Consider the following 19,073-nt stretch of genomic DNA (forward strand, 5'->3'; position numbering starts at 1 on the left):
GGCCTGTTCCTTGGCAGCCAGATGCCTCTCTATTCCACAGCCAAAAATGATATATCTACTCTGCTTATGCTGTTAGCAAGGAATGTGGGATGACCTTAAGCTACATGCCTTGCATTCTTGATGTTCTGGACCTTGTTCCTGGTCTGCTGGGTCTTTGGGACTTGTTTGCCCTTCTGGATAAAGCTAAAGGAAGACAGCCGTCACTTTTGCCTGCTATTCTGGTTGCTGGCTCTCATCTATGATGACTATTCCCTTTTAGCAACTTCCCAGCTAGATCCTTGGTAAATGTTTTGATTCCATGGGCTTCAATACTGGAAACAATGGAGTTTTATTCCTTAGATAATTTACAATGGGCCTTGACTTCTCTCAGTTGTTGCTAAAGGGTTTATAGCGTCCTTATCATCCTGTGTCTAATTCAGCTTGCTTTGCTAGCTGTAAAAGTTTATGTTACCATTAACTTTTAAACATTTATACTTTGTAGGATATTTCAGAGTTTTATAAACACCACTGTAAATTAATAGCCACTAGCAGTTTTGAAAGTCCATGGAATGCTTTAGAGAGACATAGGTAGAATTACATTATCCTCTTTTAAATTCTCCAAACACTCCTCGGAGATAGCTATTTTCTGACAATTGGGGAAACTGAGGCAATTTGACCTTAACTCATATTTTATTCTTGGACATGAAGCAGGTCCCCATATGTAATTCTGGCTAAACTGTGACATGTTTTGTAGCCTAGGTGAGCTTTGAATTCATGTTCCTCCTGCCTCAGCCTCTGAAATGTTGGTATTTTAAGTCTACACCAACATGTGTGGCCTGTTTGACATCTCTTAACATTAAAAAAAATTAGTAGGTTTTTAAAAAAGCCTGGCTTATACCTAATTTTGTTTAAGTCTTGGTGTCAGTAGGATCACTTTTTAAATTTTAAGAAAATAGGAGTGTGAATTTATGTTATGTGAATCACCAAGCTTTTAAATCCTCTCTTTCCTTTTCTTAGCTGGGCCATCAATAATTGGGAGAACAGTGTTGCTTGTGTTTTTCCTTTATCTGCAGGCACATTATGCTGCTCTACTCAGAAACCATTGACATATTTTCACTAGAAGTGTCTGAGAGTTCCTTGATGTAACACTTACTTGGCCTTGTAGTACTTGTGCAAGAGAGATTACAATCACTAATTCTGTTCCTTTATACACAGGAATTATATACAATTTGTATCCTAGAAAACAACCAATAACTCTCTTTAAAATGTACAGATACTCCAAAACTCTAATTAACATATAAATCATTTTCAGAAGAAAATGGCCATGGTTGATAGGACTTGTCGGTTGAGGAGAAATGTCCAGCCAAATGCTGGCCAAAAGATGGACATACTGAAGATTCAAATGGATTCCAATGCTGAGAGCAGCAAACCTGCTCATTATTTAAATAAGCTAAAGCTCTCAAATGAATCATAAATGTAACGCAGCACGTGGCCTGTGCCAAGTTGTCATTTTCATTAAGTGTGAGATTGCACCTGAAGGACAGCTTAATTTGCAGCTGCTAAAAATATTTCAACAGAGTGGTACTGTTAAGAGTGGCAGGTGGTGCCAACCGTGAATTTTGCAAGAACTGCCATCTGTGGGATGAGATATGGAAGAATGTCAATGGGGTGGTGACAGAGATAAAGATGAAGAGAAAACACTGTTGCATTTGTTCAGCATTTATCGAGACTAAAGATTCCATGCTTCACAAAACAGCATTGGCCCAAGATTACTAAGTAAGATTGTTTACTTAGCTTCTACCCTGTGCCCAGGGCATTGCAGAAGCTACCACAGTATCTGTAAAGACAAAGTCTTATCCCCAGAGGCACACCAGTTAAGCTACCCAAATGAGAGAAGGCTTTCCAATTCTATTTACTTTTCATGCTGTTTATCCTGAAGCTTGAGGCTGGTGGGATGGATGCACTTTGATCTCGTTTGAATGGATCTTGCCATCTTCTTTTGATGTTTAGGTTTCAATACACATTCACAGCAACTTTCTGCCTCGCATCCCAAGAAACTAGTCTGGAGTGTGTGAGGTTGCCAATTTCCTCAAACTTTCTCACTTGGGAGTTTGCAAACTTCACAGAGTAAAGAACATTTAAAGTAAAGTCACTAGTGAAGTTAGAGCTTTACATCACTAAGAGTCTTTTTATTTATATGTGTTAGTTTCAATGGATTTAGATACAGGAAAATCAAGAATTCCTGTCTGGAAAATGGCTTTTTCCCTTTTGCTTTAGTGGTTTACAGGACACAGACTTAAAAAGAATACAAGTCAGTTGACTAATGTTTTCCCTTCTGTGTTCCTTTTGATGGGAGTAGCTGGACAGAGTAGCATTCTTTTGTGAATGCCTTGAAAAGTCTTAGATTCCTAAAGAGAATTCACAAAGTAGCAAAGCAGGACCATTGAAAGGAGCTTGGTAAACTTTTGCCTTGGAGGATTTGGTGGAAGGCAAGCTGGTCCTCATCACAATGGCAATCTCTGACTGCGACATATGTGTTGATTTTAGCTCATAGGAAAAATGAATATGTTTCCGGTTATTTTAATCTTGATGAAATCTAATTTTGAAAAAAATGACAAACAGAAAATTAATTTTACTTCCCAATTATTTAATGCAGATCAAAGAGGAAAAGCTTTTCCTAACTTCAAAGAACTTATACAAACTTTCAGAAGAGCGTCTTGAAACTCGTTTTTGGGTAATAACTTTTCAAAGTAGTTTCAGTTAAAGAAGCATGCTTATTCACTTTTTATACCCAAAGAACTAACCCATTTGAATCATGAATTAGTTTTAGCCATCAAAATAACTTAAGCAAGTCATGTTAAGGATAAAGGAAACTATTTGTAGTGGCACATGCTCTTATGCTTTGGTAAAGATACAAGGAGGTAGTATCCTGAGATCAAGGCCAGCATTGGCTATATCTTTTGCTTCATCAAATGGCTCAATAAATGAAAGTATCTTCCAAAAAACGTGTCAATCAGAGCAAAGTCCATAGGACCCACTCGTATTTGCTCGTATTTGAATATGAGAACTAACTCTGACAAATTGTCCTGTGACCTCCCCTAGCACAGATACAAATGTAACATTAGAAAGAAAGAAAATGTGATTCCTTTTTTTAAAATTCATTTTACTTACAGAGATTCGATCATTCACTCACCAAATCAATTTTTGTGTTTTTAATTATATACTGTATATACTGAAACAATATTCAGCCACAAAGAAAAATAACAGGAGCAACTAGAAGGAAAAAAAAAGGAAACAAGTGATGAGAAGAGTTTTATAGTTTCTAATTATGTTATATGTACCAGGTGCTAGAGAATGGGTTTGCTTTGGTCACTGTTCTATTGCCATGAAGAGACACTAAAACAGTGGCGACTACTATAAGAGAGTGCATTTGATTGGGTCTTTCTTACAGTTTCAGAGGTTTAGTCCATTTTCCTCATAGCAGGAAGCACGGTGGCAGAATGCAGGCTGACAACGGAGCAGTAGCTGAGTACTACATCGTAACTCATAGGCAGAAAGAGAGACTCTGGACTTGAAATGAGCTTTTGAAACCTCAGAGCCCACCCCACAGTGGCACACTTCCTCCAACAAGGCCACATCTCTTAATACTTTTAATCTTTTACACATAATCCCACTTTCTTTTTTATATAATAATTAGTTTATTTAACTTTTTACACATGTTTCTCCTAGTCCCATCTCCCTCCCCTCCTCCCCTGGCACCCCAATATCCCCAACCTTCACCCCACTCCATTCCCCTCCACTCCTCAGAGAGGGATTTTCAGGGTCTGTCATATCATCCCAGGCAAGGCCTAGATCCTCCCCCATGTGTCCAGGTTAAGAGAACATCCCACCATGTGGAATGGGTTCCCAGAGTCCATTTGTATGCCAGGAATAAATACTGATCTGCTCTCCAAGGTCCCATAGATTGCCGAGGCCTCCTCACTAACACCCACGCTTGAGCGGGGTCGGGGGGTGGGGGTTTGGATCAGTCCCATACTGGCCTCCATGCATTCCCCTTTGTTTAGGTCACCTGCCTCTGTGGGTTTACCCGCCGGGTCCTGATTCCTTTACTCATCACTCCTCTTTACAACTGGGTTCCAGGAGTTCAATTCAGTGTTTAGCTGTGGGTATCTGCCTCTGCTTCCATCAGCCACTGGATCAGGATTCTAGGATGGCATATAAAGTAGTCATCAATTTCATTATGAGGGGAGGGCATTTAAGATAGCCTGTTGGTGTCATTCTTGTAGATCTCTGAAAATCTCACTAGTACCATATCTCCTCCAATGTATAAGGACTCCCTCTATTATGGTATCTCTTTGTTTTCTCCTCTATTCTTACCCTGACTCAAACTTCCTGCTCCCCCGTGTCCTCCTCTCCCCACCTTTTCTCCCCCTCTTATTCTCCATCTCCCTCTCCCCTTTTCACCCTGCTCCCAATCCAATTAGGAGATATCAACTCATTCCCCTTTTCTGAGTTTCCATGCATATCTCTCTTAGGGTCCTCCCTGCTTCCCACTCTCTATGGCAGCGGGATTGTAGGCTGGCAATCCCCTGCTGCATGTCTAAAATCTATATATGAGTGAGTATGTACCATGTTTGTCTTTTTGTGACTGGGATACAGTATCTGGGGAGCAGCATTAACAGGAATCACAAAGTGAAAAGATGAGAATGAGAAGAAAGCATGATGACACGGTTCATCAACATGAGGGACTTCAAGAGAATATGGACTCTCAGAGTGAAAGAACAGTATACGCAGATTAGGAATCCTGACGTAATGGCAGGAGGGAAACTAGATCGGTTCCTTTAAAGGGTGGAAGAATCATCCAGAGACAGGTTTAGAAAATGTACGTATTTAGGGGTTTAGATAACAGGGAAAAAAAGAAATAGTGGTGTTAGATAACTAACAGTTCAATTTCAGTGTCAAGAAGCCTCGAGAAACAACAACAACAACAAAAAAAGCAAAGCAAGCTTTAGAAAACCCCAAATACATTTTCTGTCAATAGGTAGGCATGACCAAACCAAATTTGATAGGATGATATGATATTCTCCTGGTGCGTACAAAGGAAATGGTAGTTCACGAGGTAAAAGAAGCCAGTTGGTGAAACTTGGGAAACAGATGGAATGTGGAGACTGTGCCCTGGTCCTGTGTTTTAATGAACCCAAAACATTCCAACGCTCTCTCAAACAGTATCTGTGGATATGTTTCCTTTTATTAGATAAAGAAATTTATAAGGAAACTAAGTCAAAGAAAAGGGTTGCTGAAGAGGGAAAGATGGAAAAACCCATGGAGTCCCATCTCTGTAGTGACAACTTAGTTTCTTCCTACTTTAAATCACTTTGTTTGTGGATCAAGGGTCTGTATTAGTCACTTTTCTTGTCACTATGTTAAGATACTCAGCCTGAAAGAGAACAGGTTTAATTGTCTGTAAGTTAAGGGATATAGTCCATGCTGACAAGGAAGGTCTGTGAAAACTGTCCTGAGAGTAGCACAGAAATTGAGAAGTAAAGAGACAGGGTATAGGGTGGGAATGGAAGTCTGAAACCTTATTCCTGTTAGACTCAACATGCCAGAGGTTCCACTACACCCGAAACTGGCCTTGCACGCTGGGGACCAACTGTCATAAGCTTGTAGGTAGCATTTTATATTCAACCCGCAGCAAGGGTTATCTCCATTTGTTTTTAGCCAGACTCTTACTAGTCATTTCACCCCCTGCATTTCAAATAGCTTCAAATACTGCCGACTTTCTTCTGTGGGCAATTCTATTGTTCAGGATGTGTGGGGAAAGGAGTGTGTCTTTCAGTCGCAGATGCGCTAAACCGAGGCCATGTTCCATCTCCTCTCCGTTTGGCTCTTGTCCACATACTCTCTCTTTCTGTAAAGTGACTTTCCTTCAGCCACTGGCTTGAATCAGAAGTTTCTTTATTTTCCACGGTTTTGATCATTACCCCACTTATTAACTTTCTACTGGTGAATATAAGCCATCAAATTAATAGATCCCTGTATCCTTCCCTTCATCTTCACTGCCCCTTACTCACCCAGGTCACTTCTGCCTCTGTCTAGTCTCTGCTGATGCTTCAGCTTGGTCTACCTAAGCCCTTCTCCGTTCCGTTCTGTGCTTTTTTTCTCCCCACTTCTCTTATTTTATTCTTTGAAGCAATCAAGCAGCAATAACCCTTCCATATTGTAAGATAGGACAATTACATTTCACATGTTTTGATGTTTCTTCCCACTGAGTGAAGAGATGCATGTCCATGAATAGTACATGATATCTCAAATCTTAGCTCTCTGTCAACCTCTCTGACCACTTCTTCTCCATTTGGTCTTCTCTGTAGACACAGGGTTCTCTGTTGATTCTACCATCTTGCACATGTTTTCCTTCTTTGTGAGACACCCCTTGTCCCTCACATTTTGCTTCCTAGAAAAGGTTTAAGGCATTTCTTTACTGTATTCTTTCTACACTCTTAGTTTGACTCTTTCTTGTGCAGCTTAGGAATTAGAATATTTACCCGTTGCATATTTGGTGACCGCAACCATCGTGAGTACAGAAGATGTGCTGTCGTAATATCTTGTGATCTTCTCTAATAAAAATAGAGTAGATACTTAGAAAGTATTTAATAAATTGATAATATAGATGGTAAGTAATGCATGAAAAATGTATTTGGATAATGAATTGAAAAACAATGTATTCCTTCTCATAAAACTACACTGATATAAAAGCATCAAAATGGCAAAGTAATAAAAAGTAAAGTACTACAAGTATAGATGTTGATGTTTTCTTAAGTTTATACTTGGCCATGAAAGAATGTATTGTAAAATATCTTACTATGTCTCTCAAATTTATTGAGTTAATTATATTCTTACAAACATGGGCCTTTCAATCTAATTATAAATAGATTAATTTTCCACAAGAAGGAATCTAACAAATGGCAGTTAAAAATAGTTACTTTAAATTCTTTGTTAGACCAGAATTTGTAGAAACAACTGCATCAGTATGGAAAGTGACATTTGGCCAACTTCTCCAGCTATTTCTCAAATACTGAAGCAGAACAATGTGTAGGATTTTACCATTTTCCTATAACTGCCTTAGATGACAATTTGCAGGCTTAGTGTAGATTTCCTTTATTATATTAACAAAGTTTTAACTATATGTTAGCATCACATGTTCATACCTAAATTTAAAATCCTCATTTTTTATACAAACTCTTTACAATAAACAAGACGATAGAAACTTATTTTAAATACCTTAATTTAGAGTAAATCACGTTGAAAAGCAAGCCCCTGAAATCTGAAAGGAAAACAACTTCCAAAGATCACACTAGTTCCAAATGAATGGAGTTCTCTTAGATTCAGAATTGTTCTAAATTACTTATACATAAGTAATTTTCACACGGGCATCCCCCCACCTGCCACACACACATACACACAATTCTGAGAGGTGAACCTCATCTGTGTAGTGGTGACTCTTGGCTTATTACAGGAAGACTTAGCATGCCACATTATTTTCTTTGCTATTCCTCATAAGGCATGTGTGTGTGCAAATGTATGGAGGTATCTGATCAAGTAGACTTTTATTCATTAAAACAAGTTCATAAATAGTTATTAATTTAAAGGCATTTATCTTTTAAATATGTTAATGACCTCTAGCTCTAGGTTATTCTATTTTAAAATTATTACTCTATTGTTCTTGCTAACCAGAAATATTTCATGTATTCTACATTACTAGTAGAGTCTGTATAATTAGCCTGATGAAGTGGTGTGTATATTTGTGAAGCACACTGAGGAACACATTATTCCAGAGTGAATTCAAAGGGCTGTCACAAGTATAGAGCACATGACAATATTGATTATTTAAGGCTTAAGATCAGGACTAGATGACACGGAGTTTACACAGATAAAGTTAGTTTCATGGTCTGTGCATTTCCCCTGTCACTTAATTATGGTGTAGACTACTTGATGTATATTTACTGTTATTTCATTGATAACATAATTCATACCGGGTGTGAAGCTTTTTTAGATGTTTGCTCTATTCTAAAAAAGCTTTCTATGAGTTGAACACAGCTTTGCAGCACAATCTATGGTAACACTTTGAAACTATTACACAATTTTAGGTCATGATTTCCATGACCTAAAATTGTATAACCCAGTTATTTACAAAGGTATTTTTTTGAAGGAGGGACTCTAAAGATTGTTGACATACATTCTGCTATTATTAGTAGATTTTATATTGTTTGTCATTTTTCTACTTTTCCTTCTTCACAAATACCTCTTGATTTTTATCACATTTTATAATGTAGTTTAAGCTTGTAGTCTATAACAAAATGTCCTAATTTATATCCTTTGAGGTGGATATTGAGGTAGGTTATAACAAATTTAGATAAGAGAGACAGAGAGACAGACACATACACATTCACATGCAGGAGCATGCAGAGAGAGAGAGAGACAGAGACAGAGACAGAGACAGAGACAGAGACAGAGACAGAGAGAAGAATGAGATTCAATCAGATGAAATAATAGTGCTGGAAAAAGGAAACATAATAGAAGGGAGATGAACTGGGTGTCAATAATTTACCTAATCATGTGATATTTGAAGAAAGACCTGAGTTAAGTAGGATTTGTCATATTTGAGCTTGAGGTTTCCTGAAGGCAGTGTTACCCAGAGGAACAAGATCTAAAAACAGAACAAGCTGTGCATAGCATATTTGAGAATCAGGACTAGTGTTGCTATCCAGAAGAAGGTTGAGATGAAAAAGTATGCAGAAGAAAATATGTGTCAGCACAGAAAAAGTCACTTCTCCTGGTTGTGTTAATTAAGTATTTTGATTTTATTACTAAATGAATAGTGAAGAACATGTAGTTACTGGGAACAAATGTGATGGAGCACCAACTCATTCCGGTTGTTGCATAAAGACATCTGGAAAGTGCCGGACAGTGGTGGTGCATGACTTTAATCCCAGAATTTGGGAGGCAGAGGCAGGAGGGTCTTTGTGATTTTGAGGCCAACCTAGTCTACAGAGAGAGAGAGAGAGATCAAGGACAGGCTCCAAAGATACACAGAGAAACCTTGTCTCAAAAAAGAAAGAAAGAAATATGAAAGGCAGTAAACCAAGAACAGACTGGTTGAGAAAACGTTTAATGGTCTGCACCGTTAGTGTTGACCTTGGAGTTGTGATATGAAGTGGTTATGTATAGGAGTATACAACTAGACAGAACTTAGAACATGAGAAGAGCACAGAATCTCAGAGGCCATCCCGTTTGTTCTGAGTAGTAAAATGATGTTGACAAATTCTGGGTTGGGAACAGGAAAGTGAGTAGGTATCGGCAGTTCCATTGCTTTATATGGATTTCACCTTTGCTCCCCACTAAGCATTTAATGAGAACAGGAAGAAACTAATCAATACTTTTTAATTGAATTTTATACAATAAAGGAAGAATAATCACATGCAGCAACAAGGAACATATTAATATGCGATGAATTTTGATAATCAATAATTAATTTTTCTACATAGTTTTGGTACCCATCATTATCACGCTGAACAAAATTATCTTTTGCTGAGATAATATATAATTTAATTCGCAATGGAAAGCGTGAGGTGAAATGAGCAAAAAAAGGTGAATTAAGAAAGGAAATACTGTCTTAACATATAGCAAAGGGGTCAAAAGAAAGTATAAATAAACTCTATAGAACATCACCATTCATTAAATTGCAGATCGAAAAATACGATGTTTTTCTCAGATCCTAGATTCATCAGTGCTCATCTCATCCCAGAGAGTGACAACCCTGAAGATGACAAAGTGTATTTTTTCTTCCGAGAAAATGCAATAGATGGAGAACATTCTGGAAAAGCCACTCATGCTAGAATCGGTCAGATATGCAAGGTGAGGTAAAGAAAAAAAAAAAAAGGATTGTTCATTCACAATGTAATTTTGTTTTATTTTTTATTTATGTAAAAGAATTTAATTTGTATCTAATGACAAATATTTAAATGTTAAAATGATTAAAATGTATTAAAATTAATTACTTTGGAGAAAGTTACAAAGTCAAACATAGGAATATGATTGGAGATTATGAAGTAACACTTCTTAACAATTGCATTAACTATCATGTTTGAAATCATGGGATACAAACTATTTTCCTCTATGAATAAATATGCGAAAAAATATTGCCTAGAAGAATTTACCTTCTACATTTTCAGATTTAGCAGTTTCCTACACTGCTTTTTGAATGGATATCTGGTGCTGGAATACAGATAAAGCATTGAGTATTGAGAGAAAATTAGGATATCTTATTTTTAAAAATTGATAATTCTATCATGCACATAGGTTCTTATTCAAAAAATACAAGTGTGTGAATGACATGATCTGATATTTATTTTTCTAGAGGAGTCAGTGTTTAATGTGGTGTAATGTTAAATAACAGTGGTATAGAAGGAAAAAAGTCTGTGGTGTCTTTCTGATCTCTTTGTTATTACATTATGATCTGATTATATTATAAAATTATTTTATAGAAGCTTCATAGAAAATCTTCTTTTGAAATTTTGAAATAGAGAACAATATGTAAATCAAGCATAGCTTTTTATTAAAAAATAAGTTTAACAAATTAGCTACAGAGTTATATAAATCTGTATAATAAAAACACTATATAAGCAGAATATAGATTGATGTCCTAATTTTAACAAAACTTATGCAACAATTGTACATAAATATATTTTAAGGGTAAATATATACCTTTACAATTGAATTCAGAGTTACATTTACATTAAAATTAGTTTTTTTGCAATGATAAGATATTTATTGTTAAAGACTTTCTAAAGAATATTTTCTCAATGTATAAATTATTTCACTACTGCAAGCTGTTAAAGTGTTTGGTTTTAATTGCATGGGTTGGTGGATTTGTTTGTCAGTGAAGACAATAGGCAATGCAATCATCATCCACTAAATAGATGCCCTGTAAAGGCTTATTTTACACACAGTAGCATCCCTGTCAGAATGCAGACTTGGTAAGACTCAAAGAAAAATATGGCTCTCTAGGAAGAGGGAGAGCTAGTCTAACCCAGAACAAGCAAACGATTAATAATTGTCCATTAAGTAATAGTATCAGAGTGGAAGAAGAAATTTACTTTAAAATATTTTAATTGCAAAAGATTTGTCATGATATATTTGTCATGTACAGCATATTGCTTAACATTTATAAATGGATAAATCAAAGAAATAAATGCTTTAAATCATATATTTTATTCTATGTGGTAATAATACTTAAGAATCATTCTTAGCAAATTTTAAGACTATAACATGAAAATTACCTATAGCAATCATGCTGTAATTACCTATAGCAATCATGCTGTAAAGTAGATCTTTAAACCTATTCTTCCTGCCTAGTCAAAATTTTCTAACCTTTGGCCAATTTGTCTTCAAATTCTACAGTTCTCAGAGGCTCAGTGGGTCATCACTCTACACACTGCTTTTGTGAGTTCAGCACTGGACTCATAAAACCTTGGAGTCATGTGATATTTATATTAGTATATTCAGCTAAATTTACCTATCATGTCCTCCTGGCTTAATCACGTTAAATGGCTATATAGGTTTTCGTAGTATGTGTATTCCTCATTAGTTAATTTACTCTCATTAATGGACTAAATGTAACACTTAAGGACTACTATGAACATGCCCTTTACTGAACTTTGGACCAAAAATTTGAGCAAAAATATAATAAATAGGATAATAGCTTACATATAGTCATTTGGAATGGTATGACACACTTAAAAAATGATGAGTGGGGAACTTCTTGGTAGCAAGAACAGATGCCTTTTTAAAAACTTTTACATGGAAAAATGAAGAATTACATTCATATGCCTGAAGTTAAGAAATGGAAAATAGAGATATATTTGACACTACTCTGCATGCTTGCTCTATAGAGTAGCTTGTGTTACTTTACAGAATGACTTTGGCGGACACAGAAGTCTTGTGAATAAATGGACGACCTTCCTTAAGGCACGCCTGATATGCTCTGTGCCAGGTCCCAATGGCATTGATACCCATTTCGATGAATTGCGTAAGTGGCTGATGTTGGATGCATAGGACATATGTGAAGTGCTTAGTCTTATTGCAACTTAATATGCCCATATTTTGTTGATATTGATGGGAGACCGACTATTCCTGAACAGAAATAGAAAGGGGGGTTGGATTGGGAGTGGGAAGAGAGGATAGAGGAAGCACTGAGAGGAGAGGGGGGAAGGGAACGTGAGGCTTATAGGTAAAATAAATAAATACATAACTTTCTCCGGTTGTGTTTTTAAACAGAGGATGTATTCTTAATGAACTCTAAAGATCCTAAAAACCCGATTGTCTACGGAGTGTTTACAACATCGAGGTAAATGGCTTTTAATACTGTTTCGGATAAATTGTGAGTCCTGCAGCTGCTTTACTTGTTTCAGTTTCTGAGTGTGTGTAAATTCTTGGTTCTGACACATGCTCATACTGATTTGATTAGTTCTCTGTGTTTTTAAATCATGGGGGCAGGGGCTGTGGAGATGGCTCTTGGGTAAAAGTGATTGCTCCCAACGCTGGCAACCAGAGTTGGATCTCTGAACCTACACGGTGTAAAGAAATGACTGAAATGAGTTGTCCTCTGAACAGTTTATACACAGAGGCACAAGTGTGCACTTGCCTGTTTGCTCTCCCTCACCAAGTACATGTAATAAGAATTTTAACAGTGTAAGGCACTTTTACAAGCATTGATACAGCATTTTATGGCATTTTGATCCATATATAGTATTTTACATGCATTAGAATATACTATATTTATTATATCAAAGTTATCTTAGGTTAACAAATAGATTTTTTATTCTAATTACTCTTTACTTTGATGGTTTCCTTGATTTTTTTCATTAGCTACATATAATCCAAATGTTCAAAAAATAAGCATGTAAAAATGTCCCTTAAATGCAAACAAGAGCTGGAGAGAGAAACCAGAGTCAAGTTCACACCAGGTGCACACCAGGTTTGTGCGTGCTCTGCTTGATGCAGTTCCATTTCCTCTCTCTCCAACCCCTCCCTGCACATCTCTTGCTTCTCTCCTGCTTTCCTGCACTCCCACCTCGGCCATCAGGCTGGTCTTCTCTCGTTATGGTTCTTTCCAGAGGTCTTGCTCTCAATGAGAAAGCAATTGCTTAATCTTGTTTTGGGACATGCACCATTCTACTTAGCATAAGCTTCAAGCTATCTGGAATAAATGCACACATTGTTATGGTTACTAGTAAGTATAGGCATTGAGAGATAGCAAAACATTTAATTTTAAATATTGACTCCACTAAAAAGCACTATAGGTGACTATGGCTATTTAAAGAGATAGACTGTAGAACATAATTCTGGATCATTTATAAATATTAAAGACATTTAAATCACTTTGACATCATCACTTAATAAAATTAACATTGGAAATGAAGAAAACTATGTTAATAAATCTATATGAAAGGTCTTGTGCATCAGTGTTAATAACTAGACAACTGCAGTAAAGAGTTTGGGATTGAGTGGCAGCTATCATTCTATTTGCTTCCCTGTTTCCTGGAGCAACAGCACTTCTCAGTCATGAGTGCGTATAAGAATCACCAAAAATGTGTGAAAACTTAATTCTAAAAATCGTATATATAAATTTAATTATACAATATAAGTAAAAAAATCATATTGTTTATCACGAGTTTCTGATACTGTTAGAGTAAGTTGAGGCTAGGAATCTGAATTTCTAAACATTTTATAGGTAATTCCATGCCAGTATTTAGGACATCAATATTTTGATTACCACTGTTTAATGAGTGAAATCATTTCATCACTCTTTTCAATTAGATAGGTTATTTGTGGTGAATGACCCTAAATTGTATGCATCAGATCTCAGGACTACCTGATCCATCAAGATTACCAAATTTGTAACAATAAATAGGGGTATATGCAAAATATTTGCACTGAAAGTGGCATGTGTCTAATGTGTATTAGTTTGTTATATATTCTATTATGAAAATATTAAGTGGTATGCATATTTATTGAGATAAGTGCTGTCATATACTCATGGTAAGTGGGTGGCAAAGCCCATAGATATCAGCTTCCCTCATGTATCATTGTCTAATGTCCAATTTTTATAGCTTAGGAAACAACAGTTCTTGTGTGGCATGATTTTTGTGTGATTTCCATTTGACTTATAGGTATTTTTCCATGGGAAGCTATCAGCTCTAAGATAAAATTACTACATTGTGAATATACACATCCATTTTATTTTTATGTAATACATTTGCTTTTGTAAACAAAGTAAATGGAAAACATTTTCATCTCAGTGACAGATATACTTATTTCAATTGCTTGGTTTTGATTCATAGAATGATAGGAATATCTGCCATAATTCTCCGCTTTGACCATTGTGTGGCAGCTACTACTTAAAACTATGCTTAGTGTTGTACAGAGATAATGATTAATCCTTCATGAATTTCAGATATCAACTTGTTACATCACTTCATACCTTCCATGTTTGGGAGTTGAAAATACTATAATGTGATATGCCATGTGCCTTTGTACATTCCTTTAGGGTACCAGTTTTGGCTTTTAAAATGACTTTTTAAAGACTCTTGGTACGATGATACTTTCCTTTCTTTAATAATGATACTTGAGAGTTAAACAGAATTTTAGCTTTTATTTCTTTATGACATCAGACCCACCAGATACTCATTCATAGGTGATCATCAATATGTGCCTTTCTGTTCAGTTTTAATGGTTTATATTTGATATGAATGCAAATATTTGACGAATATCAAATAAGATTTCATGCATTTTGAACAAATCGTGATTTATTCCTTTATACATTTAAAATGCATCAGTGAAACCAAACTAATCCCAAGCAGTATTTGTGATTGCAAGGACTCTATGTTGTTTTGGTCATTAACATATGAAGTATAGTAATGAGAGCTGAGTCATCCTATTGCCACTGACTAGAGATGAAGCCAATTTCTAATCTTTCCCCTCCTAGCAACATCTTCAAGGGGTCTGCTGTGTGCATGTACAGCATGAGTGATGTGAGAAGGGTGTTCCTTGGACCATATGCTCACAGAGATGGTCCCAACTACCAATGGGTGCCTTATCAAGGAAGAGTCCCCTATCCACGGCCAGGAACTGTAAGTGGCTCTGATAATTAACATATAGAATAATTATGTTCTTGACACAGGAAACAAGTAATTTCAGGTGTAAGCATTATTGCAATACAGAACAAAGAATCCATAACTATAAATAGAAGTGCAAGACTGGGATTCTGTGTGGTTCCCTATAATTCTATATGTAAAGTCTTGTTCAGTGTACATGCCAGTATTTGAATTATTTCCTCATCATTCTATGTCTCTAACGTTTTAAACAAAACATCAATGAGCCGCCTGTGCACTTTCTTTCTGAGAAAAACACTGAGGAAATGACATTCATGGAACAGTAAAACTAACAGGAGCTATACGGGCTGGCTCTCTGATGGTGAGAGTGCTGTTTCTTTTGATTATGTGGTAGGCTTTGCTCAGAGAGACAGTATTGAAACAAACATTATCATCCCATGGTTTTAGATCGAGTTTGCTGCATCATTATCCCAATGGAACAGTGTCAAATAAGTAAAAAAAACCAAGGTACCAAAATACTGTTTTAAAAAATACATATAAAGAAACACATTGCTATCATGCAAATCCAGGGTAGTCAGCCAAAGACCATGCCAGAAGTTAAAATTTTCTTTAAAGGTGGAGGGAGCAGAGAAACTGTCTATTTCAGATGCTGCATTATAGTCCATCCTTGAGGTGAGCCAAGGCAGAACATGTAAGAACAGCTAGATGGCAAGCACCCTAGCTTTTTCTAAGGTAGCTTACTTATACCCAAACTCTCATGGCCATAATGGCACTGCCCACAGTGAGCTGGATCATCTTACATCAGTTACCAAACAAGCAAACATCTCACTTAACCAATGTGATCCAGACAAACCCCGACTGATAGGCTCGTAGATGGCACTATACTAAGTTTGTAATGTGAAGCTGAGAATTGACCATGCTCTTCTCATGTCCTTTTGAGGCTTAATGACTCTCCTGCTCCATTTCTTTATTGAACTATACAATTTAATGTGTCCTTTGGCTATCAGGATCCTCAGTTATTCAAACACTAAGAATTCTTTTACGTGGTTTTTGTAGCTGTAATTAAGAACATAGTTAACTTTTTTTTTCCCAATGACAGGGGTAGAGTTAGGGTTAGGATTAAAGGTGTATGCCACAACCATCCAGTTATTATTGAAATTTAAAGAAAATACTATAAGCAACTTATATTTTACATTTAAAACCCGACAGTAGAGGAAGAAATTAAACCATGGTGTAAGAAAATTAAAATAATCCATAACTATAGTTTTTACTCACACATTTCTACATTTGTGCCTGATGTCTTTATACAATGTAAAGAAGAACACAGATTCTTTTTTAATTCATTCTTTACTTTCCGTTTATGCATGTTTTGCCTGTATATGTCTGTACAGTACATATATACAATCCCTCAGAAGTCCATAGAGGGCATTGGATACCCTGGTACCTAAGTCTTCTGGAAGAAGCCAAGCCATCTCTCTAGTCCCATAAATAATCTTAAAAGCCTTTCCAATTTTCTATTCCTTCTTATGTTTTAATTTGGATATTTGATATTTTTATGTAACTATTTAAATACATTTCTAATTTATATCAAAACTTAAAGTATATTATTTTATCATGTACAGGTCAAACATATAAATACATATGGTATTCTCATTTTTAAAACATTTTAATTTCTCATGAATTATTAGTGAATTTGTCAGGTAACTGGCAAGAAGTTGATTTCTAATTCTAATCTTGACATGGATTAGATATGGATCATCTCCTGATTACATTTTTATCTCTCAAGCATTTGCATTAAAAGTGAAGCATTTCTGAACTCTAGGACAAGATACATAATACTGGGAATACTGTAAACTATGACACTGTTCCACATAGTGAATTACAGTGAGGAGACAATAAGCCTTGATTTTCTCATGCCATTTTAATGACTTTTAAGAATATTTCCATCTAGAGTTGATGTACTTTATACTCACAAAAACACATTCTTTCCTTCTTTGTATGCCAATGTATATTTGCTTAGTCACGCTGCCTCCATTCTGATTGGTTAGTTTCTGTGCCATACACTGGTAGACATTAAATAAGGCCTGAATTATTTTATTTTATTAAAGTCATTAATAATGTTTTCAACCTTGTGTTGTGAATTAGACAATAAAGAAAATTTTTATTATCTTTCAGTTGAGAAAGATCATTTATATTTGGGTGTGACTATAAGCTAAAAGCAGTTATATATAACTCAAGAAAAGCATTGTTTCTCTAAATATTATTAGTTGCATTTAATTATAGCATATTTCATGCATTATGTTAAACATCTATTATAGAAAGGAAGCATGGGCTGATGCTTCACACGAGGGTCAGACCTTTCCATAATACTGACCACCTCAGAAATATTTGAAGTTTTGCAAGAAGCTATGACGTAACTGAGAATTCATTAACATTGAGATTTGATATTTGTTTGGAAATACATACTTATAATTTCATCTACTAATTTGGGTAAATAAGATCTGGTAACAGCTAATATTTACTTCTTCAGTCATTTTCCAATACAATAGAACATTATTACAGGTTTAAACTCATTAACTACTGAAGATGTGTTATTTTATAATTTATAATCTTAAATAATATAATTATTTAAAAGGTATTCTCCTTTTTCTAAGTGTCCGAGTAAAACATTTGGTGGATTTGACTCCACAAAGGACCTTCCCGATGATGTCATAACCTTTGCAAGAAGTCATCCAGCCATGTACAATCCAGTATTCCCTATAAATAACCGCCCAATAATGATCAAGACGGATGTAAATTATCAGTTCACACAAATTGTTGTAGACCGAGTGGATGCAGAAGATGGCCAGTATGATGTCATGTTCATCGGAACAGGTACACTTCTGAATTTCTACTATAAAGTTTCTTCCAGTACACTATATTTAACTGACTAAGTATACTGAGAACTAAGGGAAAAGTCTACATTCATTTTCAGGGTACCAGAATAGCCTACCATTAAAAATACGTTATCATTTTGTGAATACAAGGCTTAAATTTTCTTTCAAATAAAACTTGATCAAACTTGATCAAAGCAATCAGGTAAATTTAATTGCTAAATCATCAATTGTCATATTTGAATCATAATTCTTCTGTTTATGGACACACGCACACACACACACAATATTACTCAAATAATGAATGAAATTTCCCACATCATGACTGAAATTCCCAGGATATTGAATATATGCCCAAGAATATGTTACTGCAAACTTATTTGAACCACAATATTACCATTAATAAAAACCTTCAATCAAATAAAGGTTACTAAAATAATTTGCTCATTGTTTCTGCCATACAAGTGATATACAGAAAAAATCTTTATCAGAAAATTGATTCAACATTCCTTAGATGTGATTCTTTAGAAAAGTAATGAAACCCTTTCACAAATTTCACCTTTAGAAACAAGTTTCTGCAGGCATATTTTCAGAACCAAGCATACAATTCCTCTGACATGTTATTTTGTTTCTCCATACTCTCTCAATATTGAAGCTATTTATGAAAGTACCAGTTACACATCTGAAACTTGCTACTTAATGTCAGATTCCAAGGTAATAAATTCCCAGTTTCCATTAACTTCATTAACTGAAGTCAATTAACAAGAAAGGAAACAAAGAGTGCTCTACCTAAACATCATACAATAACGTTTATTTTTCCCTTTGTGACAAACAAAAAGAAAATTACATTGACTACAACAGAACAGAAATGTGTAGTAAAATTTCTCTAAGATTCATAACTTAATTGTGAAATCCTGATGCTACCAGGTTTAGCAGTGTCAGGCAATACATTAAAGTATCCTTTTACATATAAGAATACACCCTGCCAAATAAAAGAATTCTAATGAGATTCAGGGTTCCATAAGTCAGTGACTGTGCGTAGCACCTA

The 19,073-nt window shown here is 35.5% G+C and overlaps 1 protein-coding gene across 7 annotated transcripts in view; it reads left to right on the top strand.

Annotated features, from left to right (window-relative positions):
- Window positions 1-19,073, top strand: part of Sema3a (semaphorin 3A) — a 454,628-nt gene that overhangs the window by 401,452 nt on the left and 34,103 nt on the right. For all 7 annotated transcript variants that reach the window (XM_040728504.1, XM_040728502.1, XM_040728503.1 and 4 more), the window contains 5 exons: window positions 9,752-9,894; window positions 11,953-12,067; window positions 12,316-12,385; window positions 15,026-15,170; window positions 17,807-18,026. In XM_040728504.1, the coding sequence (XP_040584438.1) occupies window positions 9,752-9,894; window positions 11,953-12,067; window positions 12,316-12,385; window positions 15,026-15,170; window positions 17,807-18,026 (693 nt within the window). The remainder of the gene's footprint in view (window positions 1-9,751; window positions 9,895-11,952; window positions 12,068-12,315; window positions 12,386-15,025; window positions 15,171-17,806; window positions 18,027-19,073) is intronic.

Source organism: Mesocricetus auratus, unplaced genomic scaffold (genome assembly GCF_017639785.1).
Source record: "Mesocricetus auratus isolate SY011 unplaced genomic scaffold, BCM_Maur_2.0 Super-Scaffold_100019, whole genome shotgun sequence".
In the NCBI taxonomy this organism is placed as follows: domain Eukaryota; kingdom Metazoa; phylum Chordata; class Mammalia; order Rodentia; family Cricetidae; genus Mesocricetus; species Mesocricetus auratus.